The 16557-nt window shown below is 37.4% G+C and overlaps 1 protein-coding gene across 4 annotated transcripts in view; it reads right to left on the reverse strand.

The window, feature by feature from the left end:
- Positions 1 to 16557, reverse strand: part of Slc4a4 (solute carrier family 4 member 4) — a 424936-nt gene that overhangs the window by 98170 nt on the left and 310209 nt on the right. For all 4 annotated transcript variants that reach the window (XM_047565890.1, XM_047565891.1, XM_047565889.1 and 1 more), the window contains 4 exons: positions 11644 to 11801; positions 5377 to 5464; positions 2518 to 2672; positions 1782 to 1895 (listed from right to left, as the gene is read on the reverse strand). In XM_047565890.1, coding sequence (XP_047421846.1) covers positions 1782 to 1895; positions 2518 to 2672; positions 5377 to 5464; positions 11644 to 11801 — 515 coding nt within the window. The remainder of the gene's footprint in view (positions 1 to 1781; positions 1896 to 2517; positions 2673 to 5376; positions 5465 to 11643; positions 11802 to 16557) is intronic.

The raw sequence follows: 16557 nt of genomic DNA on the forward strand, positions 1-16557 counted from the left end.
AGAATTGTCTATCTCTCTGGGTGCCTGCGAGACCTGAGCTGCACTCACTGCCCCGCTGCTGCTCTCTTGGTATTCACAGGGCTGTGCACGGCATCAGGAACACTGCACATACACAGTACACTTAGGAAAGGAGAACTATGGAAGAATAAAATCACAGTCTGATTAAATTTACAAAACCAAACCCCAGGACTGATATCTGGGATGTGAGTTTAAAAACCAAAATGATAGTTCTAATGGAAATGGTTTGTAAAGAACTGTAGTCATGTACCACATAATGATGTTTTGGTCAATGATAGACCACATGTATGATGGTGGTACCATAAGATTACAATGGAGCTGTTAAATTCCTATTGCCTTGTGACATTAAGGTAACACTGTCCAGTGCAACACATCACTCATGTGCCCATGGTGATGCTGATGTAAACAAACCTACTGTGCTGCCAATTACATATAGGAAGTAAAACTTGATAATCAACACCCCTATTATCACTTTATATATTTGCTACACGATATTTTTTATCAGTATTTTAGAATGAACATCTTCTACAGATGAAAAAATAGTTTACTATAAAACAGTGTACCATGTTACATGGATAGCAACCTCCTACATTTGGTCATAACCTTGCCTCTTGATTGTGTCAGAAGTGTCACATGATTGAGCTATACCATGTGGGTTTGTTGAAGTGTGCACCATGATATTTGCACAATGACAAATTGTCTAAGGGTGCAAATCTCAGACCACATCCCCATCATTAAGTGATGCATGACTGTACTCAGAAAAAGCAGGGAGGAGGAAGGAAGGATTTTGTGTTCAACTTTGAGTAGAGGGGAGGGGGGAAGTTTTCTCTTAATTTGGGAGAGAAATTCAAGTGGGTCATCAGGGGAAGGAAATGACTTCATTAAGATTCAAATGCAAACCAAAACAACATATTTTTTTTATTTATTAAAATTCTTTTATTTATTAAAACAGTGTTGTTGTTGTTTTTTAAGAGACAGGATAAAAAACTCTCCTGCTTAAATTTTTCCTCACCCCAAAATGAAATGGAGTACATAATAGTGGAGAAGGAAGAACTGTCATGAAAAGAAATCAGATGGAACAATCTGGGAAACCTGAATTCCCAGCTTCAGGTTAAGGAGGCAGAACAGCGACCTGTGAATTATTCATTTCTATATTACTCACTTTTGAGTAATTGTACAGGGAAGAGATGGAGTCCTGAGAGTACTTGGGAAAGGCTAGTACATCACCAGTCAGTCTTCCTGCCACCTATATTCACCAGACGTCAACTGAACCCTAGGACATCCCCGCAGTCAGTGCATTTGCCACAGCACCCCAATGCCACTCCAGCAGGCACTGTGTGTGGCAGTTACCCCCCACCCCACACCCTCCCTTCATGATTTGTTCCCCACCTCCTTCTGCACTTTCCTCAAATGTTGCCATTCTCTGTAAGGCCTTCTCTGACCACCCTGTCTAAAATCACAATACTGTTTCCCATGACAAAAGTTCCTACTTCTGCTTCATTTTTCATCATAAAACCATCACCACATTTATTTATTTGCTTACTTGTCTCCCATCTCTACAAAGTAAGACCCACAAGAGCAGGGGTTTTAATTCACTGTTACATCCCCAGTGCCTATGACTAATAGGTGCACTATAAATATTTGTTGGCTGAACAAATGAACAAACCAGTGAATCAAATGCTGAAGGTAAATTTAGAAAGATGTAGGGAAATTTAGATCTAAAGAAAACCTTATGGTGAATGGCAAAAGGGTCCATCAGTTACCGTCCAGTTCGCTGCAGTTCCTCACAATCCCCATGTCCTCCTCCTCCGTGTCCTCCATCATGGGGGGTGTCTCCATTCATCTGGACATTCTCTCCACCTGAGTACATATTCTTCCTAAGCAAGGAAACAGAGTCCATGTGGATGTTAGTTTTTATCCACTTGCTTCTAAAATGAAGCACTAACTATAGTAAGCGCTGGCTAACGGACAGATGAAGTTTTGGGAGAAAGAACATTCCTAACATACAATTCTTGACATGTTGTAGTCAGAGGCAAGACAAATGATTAGATTAAATAAAAAGTTGAATTACTTGTATATCTTATAAGAGGGACACTCACCTGGGAAACAATAGATTTCCAACAAATAGTTTCTCCTCAACTACCTCAGCCAATTTCTTAACCTCTTAAATCTGAAAAGGACTCATCTTGAGCAAACTGATCTTTCTACGTGTACAAGGAGACCCCAAAACAACATCCCCAAAGAATGCCTATAATTCATCCCAATATTGTGATCTGAGCTAATTTGTAATCACTGAAGAACATCAAAACATATAATATGTAATTTACCATATCAAGAAAATATGAAACAAAGACACAAAATTGATCCCTTGTAAGCAATACATGCATGAGGGCCTAAAAATATTAGGGTAGTAGCTTGACCCCCCTTCTTTGTCAAAATGCAACCTCCTTCTTGGGTATAACCTAGCACCTTGAAATTCCCAACTGCCTAAGAGTTTACCTTTTGTCAGATGACGGAAGACTCTTAGGAGGTTCTATCCTGATCGCTGGGTCCCATTCTCCAGGTGGAAGTACAATGACTTCATCAAGGAACTCATCAATGCCAGCAATCAGGTCCTGCCTATCTTTTGCTTTGTAAGCAATGTCATGGAACACCTAAAGAATGATGAGAGATGTAATGATCTAACAAGAGAACTTTTACATGCTTCACACCATATCTAGCCCAAATCCACTATGGGAATGCTATCCCAAAATCACCATGATATTCCTATAACCACGTTCTCCTACTTTTTTTCCAAAATATTTAAGTTTTCAGATTATAACCTTAAAAAATATATGTAGAAGCCTGAGTATATGGTTATTTTTAAATGTTTCTTTTTTTATCAATACTGTAAAATTACATGCCTTTCAGCTCCCCTTGGTAAAGTACTATTACTGATACAGTTGCTATGGAAGCCAGATGAAAATAGTTTGGAAAAATATACTGAGAAGTCATACACTGAAATTAAAACTACTGGGACAAACAACTGCTGATAATTCAAAAAGGAGAAATTTAAAGTGTAAAGATCAGGTTGAGAATCAAACACTATGGTTGCCAAGTACAAAAATAATGTGACCCATTTTAAAAAGAAAACTTAGTTATATTGTCAGAACACAAAGCAAATGGATTTAAATAAGTGATCATCTGACTATTTGTTGGCAAGGTAATATCTAAACCACCAAGGATGCAAAAGATTCATGTTTCTCATATGCATTTCCAAAGGAGGAGTTTCCAAAAGGTACATAAGCCTTTTTGTCAATCATTCCATTCTTCTAACCAAACTGATCTGAAAATTCTTCACATATAACCAAGACTCTCATGCTTGAACCTGAACTAGGTCAAATTCTTTAGTCTCAAGAAAAGAAGATGGCCCCTGTTCAATCCCCTTCCCTGTTCTTAAAGATTTCTACTAAATCATTTCTCCTGGAAAAGAATTTTTTAAGTTGTCAATCAAATAACATTTAATGGTCTTTGGGTTGTGGGGTTGAGAGGAGGGGGGAAAAATGCAGACATTGCTACCCTTAATCTCATTTTCTCTTGCCATCTCCACCACTGTGACTGGAGAGTCAGAGATTCACCTTCTCAGTCAACCCCAAAGATAAAGAGCAACAGTTTCAACGAATGAGATATAAGAACTAGGCTACCTGGGTAAGCCTTAGAATGCCTGCAAAAAGCAGCAGATACAGCTCACATTACCCCATCAATTTTTCCTATTTTAAATGCAGGCGAGGTGATGAGCTGAATGCAGGCAGACACTGTAGTCTTACAATTTTGATAGGAGGGAAAAAAAAATGCCATCTTAAGACCACGAAGCAAGTGTGCAGCTATCAATTAATTAGTACAGTTAAGCTAAACCAACCCCAGCAACTATCTACTTCCTAACTTTGTTATGTAAGAAAATAATCTGCAGATTGTTTAAGCTACTATAAACCCATCACCTGTGGCCTAAAGCATTCCTGATTGATCCATCTTGAAACGAATAACTTAAAAAAGAAACTAATTAATTAACTAATTAATTAATTAGCCCACTGTGAGGAGAGAAATATATGTCCCTTAATGGGGAGAGTAAAAGAAACAGCATAGCTATGCTTCAATGCTCTCAGATCTTGAGGAAAACACCCATCTGAGCAATCACCACACAGAACTTCTATCCCTAAGGAGCAAGCACCCTATTCTCCACACAAAACATGGGAAAATGGACAAATCCATCAATGAAGCAAAAGTGTAACATTTGAGAAAATAGCAAAGCAGAAAGACAAAGAAGCAGAAATTAATGATCTTATATTCTAAGTGTTTCTTTACCACAAGACTGGTTCAGCTTTGTCATATCTAAAATGCATGTAGTAACATTCAAGTTGTTGGGTGAGTAATGAAGTCATAACTGGAAAGTACTAGAAACTCTACGATAACAGTTACTAATGCATTTCAGATGTGCAGCATGCCTCCCGCAAAATAAGAAAAGCATGAAACATGTATTTTTCTGATACCTGAGAAAAATGTGTTATCCATTTTATTACACATAATTTTATAAAACACATCATTTTTAGAAAAAATATAGTATATGGACAGTCAAATTTCCAGAATTAATATATTAAAAATATTTTAAGAGATAAAGTTGATACAATGACCTTGAACTTTTCAAAGAATATTTAAAATATATCAGTTTTAAGAGTTGAAAATATGTAATAAACAGATCAGTGTAACTGCATATTTATCACCTCAGACATTTTTCATTTGTTCCTCTTGGGAATATTCAAAATCCTCTTTACTAGCTATTTTAAAATATAGCTATAGTTATATACAGCTATAGTATATAGTTATATATACTATATACTAGTATATATATATGTATATGTATATAACTATATGTATATGTATATAGTTATATATGGTATATGTATATGTATATAGTTATATGTATATAGTTATATACAGCTATAGTTACCCTACTGTGCCTCAGATCATTCCAAATTGTATAGAATTGTATTGAAATATCACACTATAATTCATTAATAGGCACAATTAAAGGTCCACTAAAAACTTTTAAAAAAAAGAATTGAAAATGTTTTTAAAAAAGAAAGGAAAATGTTTTATTCCAACACAGTTTAGAATCCAGTACAAAAACAAAATGCATGACTTACTTTTTTGAAAACTGTACTGCATAGGGATATCTGTGCATTTACTACAAACTATTGTACCTCATGCTATGAAAATCTTAGTAACCCATACTTCATACTGAATATATTGTCACAGACAATTCACAGTATGAAAGAAACACAAGTGGGACATTCAAAGAAACCCATCTTCCCGGTTCCCTACCTCATCAGACATCAGGGTAGCAATGGCTCTGCCAATCTCATGGTAGGACTTGGCTTTCCCCTTAGGACCTAAGAGAATGAACAAGAACCTAATGGAAAAGGAAAGAAGCAAAGGCTGTAACACACATTTCATCAATATACATGAATCTGAGAAAAGTTCATCTTAGTTCATATTCATGAAAGGGTTAGGCCTAGGATTCATCTCTAAATGAAGGTAATAGACTTGGTGCTATGGAAAATAGTCTTTCACACTACATGAAACACAAATCATTGTTCAGTTTATTTGGAGGCAAAGAAGAATTTACCATGAAAACTTGAGAAGCTTCTTCACTGAGCAGGAAAGTTTCAATTTATCTTCTTTCTGTTTTAAACTTTCTTCTTTCTCCATTTCTACTGCTTTTTGGAGTCTCTGAAGCCAATTGATTAAGCCCAATAACTAGAAAGACTTAGTACATCTTTGGATTTCCAAAAACCAAAACCAAATTTCTACAAGTAAGCCACAGCTGGCAGTCAATGTAAGTAAAGTGAAATAGGAGGGAAATTCAAAATAAATTATCATTCACAGACATTTAATTTTTTGTGGGTGTCCCCATTTTGTTTCTAACTTGTTTTCTTGATATCGCACAAAGCATTACTCCAGAGCAAATAGGTCCTGAAACACGTAGTAATGAGCTTATTCCCATTTTTCATGTTGGAAGGAAGCCCTCATTGATAACAAGGACAAAGATGTGTGTCTCTACTGGGGAGAAGGGAACCTGATAAATAATAAGAAAAAAATACAAAAGGTAATACTAGATAAACCCTATTCTTGATATTGATCATGTTTTACCTAACAGGGAGATAATGAGGACAATAAAAATGATGACATTATGTGATTTGACATAGCAAGATTTCACATTCATCACCTTCTGTAATTTTCTATGCAACCCCTTGCAAAAAGGACAGGGATACTATTCCTGTGTAATGGTGAGAAAGCTGGAGCTGAAAGAAGTGATGTATGAGCCCAAGGTCTGTGCCTAGTAAATGTCTGGGGCAAGGGATGTAGTTCAATGGGAGAATGCATACTTAGCATGCATGATTCCCTGGGTTCAAATCCCAGCACCAAAAAACAAAACAAAGCAAAAGTAAATAACAGAGTACACATAGGTCTTCTTATATCCTGTTCTTTTCACCATATAATTCTATTACTACCCATTCTATTGGCATACCAGGATTGTGAAACAACAGAGAAAAACTATCCACAATAACTTCCACAGGTTGCTCCTGGGAAAAAAACTTGTGACAAGAAAGTCAAGATTTTAAGGAACGGCTTTGTACTTTACTTTGCCAAATTCTATTTATTACTAATATACTTCTATACCTCCCTTTAAATAAAAAAGGATCAACAGCAAATACTCTATAAAATGTTAGGACCTGTTCCAAAACGCCCCTGGATATATAATTCCTTTATTTCATTATAAAAGTCAATTCAAAGGAGACAGGAAACAAAACAGAAATTAAGAGTATTTAAAAAAGAAGTATCTGAAACTTTGAAGACCCAGATTTTTTATTAGGATACAATAAAACCATTCAGTACTTATTTGCTTGGAAACCAGTTCTGAAGTGGAGTGGAACCCTGACTTTCAAGTGTGATCACAGTGAATGAAGAAGCAAAGCAATCAGCAACTTGAAAGTCTGTTTGGCATGAAAGAAGCCACTGTCAGGACTGCACTTTAGACCTCTATCCCTGAGGTTCAATTGATGCTAGAATTTTTCTTCCTTTGACGCTGACCACTTCATAATTATATGCCACCATGTATAGCACTGTAAAGTGCTACTCCACGGCAGTAAAGGGCTTCTTTCTAAAGGGGCCAATCACTGGTTTAAATGCAACACTTACAAAAAAAAATATTTTGCCAATAAAACAAAATACAAATTCTATTGAGAAACACTAGTACTGGTTACATTTTTCCAATTCAATAAGCCTATCTACAAATAACCAGCTGTCAAATAAGACAATAGTATGTTAGTTTGGGGTACAATTGGGCAGGTTCAGTATTACAAGAGAAACTACCTGACACCTGGGTCCTTTACTTGGTACATTTTTTTAAATAATGAATTTCTTTGGCCTGCCATTTTTTATTATCTCAGTGTACCTAAACATTAACTTTTCAGTAATGCATAATACCCAAAACCTTTCCAGAAGTACTCTATGCCCCTCACTAGCACACCTGTAAGGACAAGAGCTTAAAAATACACATTATCCTATCAACATGTATCAACTGATACAAGTTAATTATCAGGTTGACTAGATGGCAACAAAACAAAAATACTGTCTTGTTAGTGAGAAAAAAACTACTCTCAGACACTAACAGTCCTCAACCATAAACTTTGGCCAAGGATGAGTGACTATTCTAAGAACTAACAGAGTCATGGAACCTCTGAATTAAATCCCAGATGAGGACATACATTTTCCATAAAATTTTACTCTTTGGTCTCCACTAAATGTATCCAAGAATTAATGGAAGTGGTAGATCAATAGTGTCTCTGATGTGTACTACAGCAAGACACCCAGGATATGGAATTATATTGCTTCATAACCTAGATATAAAGGCATTATTCCTCTCTCCTAGGTAATTATAATTTTCTTAAAAAGGTTACTTCTTCATTAATGAATCATCACCAAGTGCCAAACAGACAACATGGCAACATTTTTTACCCTCCAGACAGGAACAATTCAGTAAATGAACCTTGTAAAATGATATACAGAGGGAATCTGAGCACCCATAAGCAGTAGGGAACATCACCCCAAGTGCAGGAATTCATTGTAGGAACAGGGATCCTTAAGCAGCCTATAATCTGGACTGCATTATGGAAATGAGGCTGAGAGCTCTGAGGGAACTAACACAGAGCAACCCAGCCAGCCGAAGTTCCCTCTGCCTGCAACATGTTCTCTCCCCTTTAACCCTCAAAGAAGCAAAAGCTGTTACAACTTTTATGATTGAAGTACATCCTGCCAAGCTCAGCTTTTATACTGTACTGAAAACTCCTTTCATGACTCAAACTGTTTTTTGTCAATGGACAGATGTTATTTTTAACCAGAAGCTTTTTTTCTTTATTAACAAATTAGAGTAAACATCACATTTATGTGGCTCGAAGGACACAGTCCATGTTGACAGCTCAGAGAAAAGAAATTAACTTATGTTACTGAGTTCTTTTTATGCACTCATCACTAGAAACAAGTTGGACTTAGAATGTTTAATGGTGTCTAGTTGTCTTAAGAATCTTCATGAATCCCCTTTTTACTTCTGTGAGCTTTCTCAAAAAACTAATTGTGCCTGGGGAAGATGCCTCTAGCATTCTGCACAACAAAAAGAAGTACCAGATGATCCGTGTCCGGAACCAATGGCCTATACTCACATTCACAAAATAATTATAGGCAGAAACAGAGCATAATATCAGAAAAGGAGCCAGTTTTCCTAAACCACTTAATCTTTTCAGAAAGGATGTGCACCCCCACTCCTGATACAGCACAGCTATTTCTAGAATAAACTCAGCATGTACCAATCCTTTACTCCCTTCTCTCAAAATCAAATAACACATTATTCATATTTAGCAACTTTGGAAAATGTGGCTAAACTGTAGCTTCCACAATAGATTCATGAGGACCACAAACCTACCATAACCAACCACATTACATGCAGTACAGAAACTAACAATTCAATTGGTGGACAAGACAGAACTGAATTAGCAAGAGATCCAACCCAATCCCTCTAATAGTTTTTATAAAAAACATTTTAAATACTAAGAACAAACTCTTTCTCTTAGGCAAGTAATTATTTATAATACACAATAGCAAAGATAAAAGGGCAAACATTCTAAGATTTTAGAGAACTAAAGCTTACTGAATAACCATTGCCTTAAATGTGCAAATCAAAGTCAGAAAAGGATAAATTGACCCAGGGGATTTGTCATTTTTCATGGGAGATTCCTAAAATTTTCTATTCTATCCCATTCTAGGTATCTCCCTAGTTTCTCCATAAAATTTGGCCTGAATCAGAAATCTGCAGTTCTATTTCCAGGACTGATAGTGAATCTTCCCTTTGCTTGCACCCCTCAAGTATAAAATGGTTAGAACAACATTTATCTCATATATAACTCATAAATATGAGTGAGAGGTTGCCTCTGTGAATAGATATGACAGCAAAGTGCCTGTAAAATAAGTAACAGAGTAAGTAGAGAAACTTGTGAACTCTACAAAAGGAAGGGAAGTTGCTAGGGCTACACTCTGTAAAGGTGCATGGTAGTAAGATTATTAGGAACAGTAATAATAATAGCCAAATTTTCCTCCACCTTAAAAAAAATGACCACAAAAAATATATGCACCAAAACAGACCTTTCAGGTCTTCCTGCAATAGAAGAGCACATGCACATTAAAGCACATCGTGGACTGCAGACACAGTCCTCCACAATGACTGCCACATTTCTTGTGGGATTTCCTTTATTGGATTTCACAGGATGAAGCCATTGTAAATGGCCTCACATTACTCACATCCAAAAAAGCTAATGAGACTCCCCACTCAGTGATTAGAGCTTGCACTGGTTTGGAGGACAGCAAATGGATAAAACAGTTTCCTGGAAAAAATGTTAACATGCAAGGATATATTATTCAGATTATTGCCCTGAAATAGTTTTATGATATTATTGAATTGCATTCCCTTGAATTGCTTGGCTCCCCTTGTTATTTCAAATGATGCTGTATTTCACCTCTAGACAAATACTTCCTCCCTCCAGTACAAAAGAAAAAAAGTATGAGCCAGACAGGAGCAGATGATAAGAGGGATACAAAAATGGTCATGATTTGCTACTCAGTGCATGCATATTATTGTTTAAATAAAAAGCCTTTTAAGCTTTTTTTAAATTTGTAGCTTCTAAAGAAAATGGTAATAAAAATGAAAAGGGAAGAGCAATTTTCTTTAACATTTCTTGGCATGTGTTTTTTTTTTTTTTTCATTCCTCTCAAGCCCCAGTAAAGTTAGTCCAAAGAGACATAAATAAAGCCATTGGGGCACCAATCTGGACTCCAGCCATGGTCTGAGTCAGCAGTTTGCCAGATGATTGCTCAGATAGAACTGCAAAGCTCTGCTGGAATGTTTTAAAGCAAAAAACTAAGTTACAGAAAACAAATCACAATAATCCCAGTAACTGAATAAACTGTGATCATCTCCTTTCTTCTATTATTTGTCTAATGACTGCCTATGTATTATTCCTATTTTAAGTGTCTTTAAGAAATTTCAAAACTGGGCAAAAAATATTTGTATAATTAGGAAGAATGTCTTGAATTGAGAAGCCTTAAGGAAATTTTCTCCTAATATTCCTAACTCGGTTCAAAATAAATCTTGAGCCTCTTGTCACTGTTGGTTAATCATGCTCAGACCACCTGCGTTCCTTGAGGAGGATTCATAGCCCTTCCCTCCTGTTGGGGGAGTTGGGGGTAAGGAAATAGAGGAGAGCAAAGGTCACCTCTCCTTGTCCTAGGACCCACAGAAAGCATCCCCCAATTCTTTCATATGATAATTTCCTGATGTCAACCTGAAGATACAAGCTTCTTCTCTTCCTCAGCATAAGTTTAGTGAAGCATTAACTTCTACTCAACTAATTGCACTTCATAAATCAGGCTACATAACTCTACCAACTTCAGCTTCAAAAGGAGATGAAGAGGATGACTTCTGAGGTGCTGTACACTGTGATGAGCTCATGATTTAACAACAGTGGCATGCTTCTTTTAAAGCAAAATTTTATGTGGCATAATATATATCAATGTAAAGTGTACAAATTTAGGTGTAAAGTCAAAAGAATCTTATAAGTATGTGCATATACCTAGATGCATATATATGTGTGTGTGTGTGTGTGTGTGCACATATATGAACTCATTACCCATTTTCTGATTAGACACAGAACAAATGAAAGCAACTATGACCAATTACTAATTGTACGACTTTGTACAAGTTGAACTCAGACTCAGTTTCCTCATCTGCAAAATCTGAACACTGTAGTTTGTATGTTAAGAGATTATTGAAAAAATTGAATAGAATAATCCATAATAAGAAAGGCCTCTGCCCAACAGATTATTATAACTATACAATTTGATACATCTGATGGCATAAAAGTGAGACCTAGCCATTATTTCAAATTAAACCTCTTGAATGTACTGGATATATCCCTCATTCTGATCCTCTAGCCTGGGAGGGAGGCCATGCAGACCCCAGCAGGTGGAAGAGCAACCTACCTTGTGGGCACAGGGACCTCAGTCAGGGCACCCAGCATGACAGCCTGCTGTAGCCGAACAAAGGCAACAAATGGAGTATCCAAGAAGTCGACTTCCCCAACAAGCACATTGGAAGCTTCTGCATCACGAGGCAGTTTTTTCATGAACTTATTCTTCAGCTGCATGGGAAGAACCAAACAAAACCACATATTTTATTTCCAAAGAAGGGAACAAAAAGAGATACCACATGTGTCACTCACAGGAAGCCCCTTTATGGGGTCTTCATGCAACAGTCCCTAACCAGTCACTCTTACATTGTGTTTAGCCAGTCTATTAAAATAAACATTTAGCTGTACCTTGGATTCAAAACATGGTGAAGGTATAATCACATGGTTTATATATAAAACAATGTGTAGTATTCTTTCATTTCTTTAGTCCCTCATTCATGAAAACTTAATGAGAGTCTACTATAATCAAAGAAATGCTCTTCGTCTGAGGGATACAGGAAAGAACAGGCTAACTATAAGCTCTGCTTAGGTTCATCTTCTCATGGGGGAAAATAAGATATGATTTAAAGTAGTGATAAGTACAAAGAAGGAAAAATGAAACAGGTAAGAGGGTACTAGATTCAAGCAAGATGGTCAGGCAAGACCTCTGAAGAAATATTTTTGACATTGGCATAGGGTACAAGCCACGCAAGGACCTGAATTAAGAGCATTCTTAGCAAAGAGAATGGCGAGAGCAAAACCTCTGGGACAGGAAGGAGGTTTGCAGAGGAGTATTAAGTAGTCAGGTGTGGTGGAAGCTAAAGGAGAAAAATAGAAGAAATAGCCACAAATGAAGCTGCATGGGTAAAAGTAGATCAGGGCATAGGGTTCTGAAGGCTGAAGGAAGGAGGTTTAGAAGTTTCACATAGAAGATGCCTATCATGAGCCCCAGTGAAAAGGTGGACCCAGAAGACAAAATTTGGGAGACATCACCAGGTCAACAGTATTCAAGGCCGTTGGACAGGTGACACAACCCTGAGTGTAAATATAGATAGAAAAGGGGTGTAAGATCTATACACTGGACCACTCTACCTTTCATAGGAATAAAAGAAGGCATTGGCAGAGGACATTGAAAAGGAGCAACAAATAAAGGAAAACCAGACTTTACTCATAGCCAGGTGACAAAAGAGCTCAATAAGGAAAGTGTATCGGCTGAGTCCTAGGCTGCCTAAAGCCCAAATAAGAGGAGAACTAAGAAAGGACCAGTGAGTTTGGCAGGATGGTAGTGCTGGTGAATCTTGACCAGAGGAGTTACCATGGACACCCAAGTACCACATGAACAATGACAAGTGAAGAAGTAGAAAAAAGGAGTAGAGGTAATTATTTTGAGAAATACTGCTACCAAGAAAAGATGGAAAGTGGAGAGGGAAGTGGAGGAAGGCATAACACTGGGGATTTGTCTTAATAGAGATGTGACAGCATTTTGGAATGTGAATAGAATGATCTAGTAGAGACAGATTAATGCTGCAGGAAAGATGTGGAATAATTACAAAAGCAACTCAAGCAATCTTGATCTATTGAGAAGGAATGATATCCACATCCCAGGTGGGAATGCCAGTTTTAGAGAGGAACAGAGCTTATCAATCCTATCAGGGAAGGCAGACTCTACGGGTTCAAAGGTGGATGATTTGGGAGAGTTGGTGGAGTGACAATGAGGGCTTCTGAGGACTCATATTTTTGCAATGAAATACAAGTGAGCTGATGGTGAGGAGGAGGGAGGCATGTGGGGGTTGAAGAGAGAAGAGAAGGTGTAAAGCGGTTTTCTTGGAGAGTGAAGGCTGCTTAACACAGTCACGTTGAAAGCTTATCTGATAGGCATCTTCTCTTTCACACAACTCAAAGAAAATAATTCAATAGTTGTGGGAGAAAAAAAGATAAGAATTTTACAAGACCATACAAAAGACACAGATTTCTCATAGTTATTTATCATCCAAAGTAAATGTCCCACTCCTCAAGTCAAAAGTACCAGTGAGTTTAGTATTTTGTGCTAAGGATTCTTGCTGGAATAGAAAGTGGCATGCATGACCCAATTTTGGCCATTAGTACAAACTTTATACCAACATTTTATTTTCAACTTCCAACTAAGAGTTTTTAACTAGGGGAAATTAATGACATGAAAAGTCACTCCTAGAACTCCATCACCCACAGGAGCATTTTCATAGGATTTTGTTTTTAACTTAGTACTTCATGTAAGAACAAAACTATCAGACAAAAAACAAGAAAGGACTAAGAATTGGGTGGAAACCAATCAATTCATTAATCACTAAATAAAGACAAGGTATATATTCTTAGATGCCAGGAATATGACCACTCCTAAGTAGTATGGAATTTTCCAAAATTTATACCAATAATCCTCCAAGAAATGCTAATATGTAAAAACTATCTTTATATTTTACAGATAAAAAAGCACCAGCCAAGAGAGTGGTCTAAAATCATGAAGTTGCCAAAACTGTTATTATCACCTAAGGAAATTGCAATAATGAACTGTTCTCCAGAACACAAAGTAGAGTGTGGAGTATGGCCAGGTGGCCAAACAGATGCAAAATAACATTTCTCAAACTCTCTCCGGAGGGGTTTGCTCTCATTTACCAATGCAGAAAATGAATCTGTGTGTTATTCTGATTTTTACCTCCCATTCTCTTCAACAAATTCCTTGCTCCATTTTATGTACTTAGATTCTCACATTCATTACAAAAAAAAAGTCCTTTCCCCATTTCTACCTTTTCTAAACATCCTTCAGAGCTCAGCACAAGACTTTCCACCATTTCAACCCACTTCCTTGAGAACTTCAGAATTACTCATTACTGAATCACACTTTGCCAAGTTATAAATCCCCCTCCCCCTGTTTCATGAGGTTAAGAACATTTTATTCTGAATAAACTGAATAGCTACTTTTGCACTTTCATCTGTAATAAATAATATGGATGGAAGGAATGGACTCTATAACATTTAAAATCAGATAAAATATCTCAAAAAGTTAGAGATTTTTAAGGCTCAATCACAGTAACTACCTAAATCACAATATATGCAGACTCCCATAGTAGATTATATACTTCCACAAAGTTTCTTACTAGTACTATAGTACTTTGACTGAGATACTTTACTCACACTGGAAAATTAGAAGCGTATTTTTAAGGTTCAAGAAAATAAACTAACTTCTATATGCTATGAAGAGAGATAATTGTAAAGGTATGTCCTTTTAGTTTAGCATATTTCAAACTATGTCTGTAAATACTAGTAGGGTTCTAAGAGAAACTAACAGATGCTCTAAAATAAAAAGTTAATGTCTGAGGTACTACCAAAACGCACCCTTTAAATGGTTCTTTCCCATCTACACATGCTTCCTGGGTGATCTCAAAAGCCCGAGGAAGTCTGAGGACTTATCAAACTTACATCCTTAGCCAGGGCTTTTTCCAAATCTATAATACCTCCACCTGGAATTCTAATTCACATTTCAAACTTCATTCATCCCAAACAAGCCCTTTGGAGAGTCACCTCAAGCCAGTTCTTCAGCAGTCTTCCCTCTCTTGAGTGGCAACTCTATTCTTCCATTGCTAAAGGCAAAAGCCTTGTTGTCAACTTCAACTCTTCCTTCTCTCATAACCTGCTCTCATTCCATCAGCAAATCCTGTTGGATCTACATTCCAAATGCACCCAGAACTGGACTTTCTCAGCACCTTCATGGCCACAACCCTGGTCCATGTCCAGGACAGTCTCTGAATTACTGCACTGGCTTCCTGACTGGATTGCCTGCTCCTGCCCTCCCTGCTGTATATTCATCTAAGCAGCCAGAGCAGGCAAATCAGAAATCAGACCCTGTTACTCCTCTGCTCAAAACTTTTGCTGGTTGCCATTTTCCTAAATGAAGCTAAGCTCTTTACGACAACCCCAAATCCCAGCATTATTCAGCTACTCACCACTCCCTGACCTTATTTCCTACTACTCTCTCCTGTTCTTCCCTGTGGCCACCCCTCTGGTCCCATGTTCTCCCTCAGACAGTCCAGGCAGGCTCACCTCAGGTCCTTCACTCCTGCTGTTTGCTCTGCAGGCAATGTCTGCAAGGTCCCTCCCTCACTTCCTCTGCTCTTTAATTAAAAACCACTTTCTTATCAGAGAGGCTTTCCCTAGCCACCCCAGTTAAAATTTCAACTCCCTTCTCTCCACAGACACTTCCAACTCCTCTGTTGCACTTTATTTTTTCTCCCTGTACTTATCACTATCAAACATGCCATATGTGTTACTAAAGTTTTTTTTTTTTTTTTTAAATCTGTCTCCCCACTAGAATGTAAGTTCACCAGAGGTAGAAATAGCCACCTAATTTGCTCAGTGCTATGTTCCTAGTGCCTACAACAATGCCTAAAGGGAAAGGTTCAACAAATAGTTGTTGAAGGAATAGGAGTTGTTATTTCTACTCTTCCCAATAAGCTTTCCTAACCCTCCTCTTCAAGTAGTCAGTTCTGCACATTTACACATCTACCCCACCACACACATACCAGGCCACATAGGTGAGCAAAAGGCCTAGATACAGCCATTCTTGGTAAATTCCTCCCCTGACAAGAGTGATTGGTCCAAAGGATGCATGCATGTCCCACACAAAGACCAAATCCTTTAGAAGAATTGGTGTTTACGTGGGTAAAAAATCAACATTCTTCCTGTCACCAGAGGTTTTCTCCCAGCATGTTGAAAAGTCATGAGTCAGGACTGTCCATAGTAGGATAGAATGTAGTAAGTACCCAACACGAGATCAATACAAGCAGAAGAGAAAATGGATGGAAAGAGATTTATGAGTCTCCAACCCCAGTCTCTGACATCCTGAAGCTTCTCCAGGAATTCTTCCCACTGACATAAGCCATTCAATCTCCTTTTTGGCTTAAATTAATTTGAAATT

This window comes from Sciurus carolinensis, chromosome 10, assembly GCF_902686445.1.
Source record: "Sciurus carolinensis chromosome 10, mSciCar1.2, whole genome shotgun sequence".
NCBI classification, from domain to species: domain Eukaryota; kingdom Metazoa; phylum Chordata; class Mammalia; order Rodentia; family Sciuridae; genus Sciurus; species Sciurus carolinensis.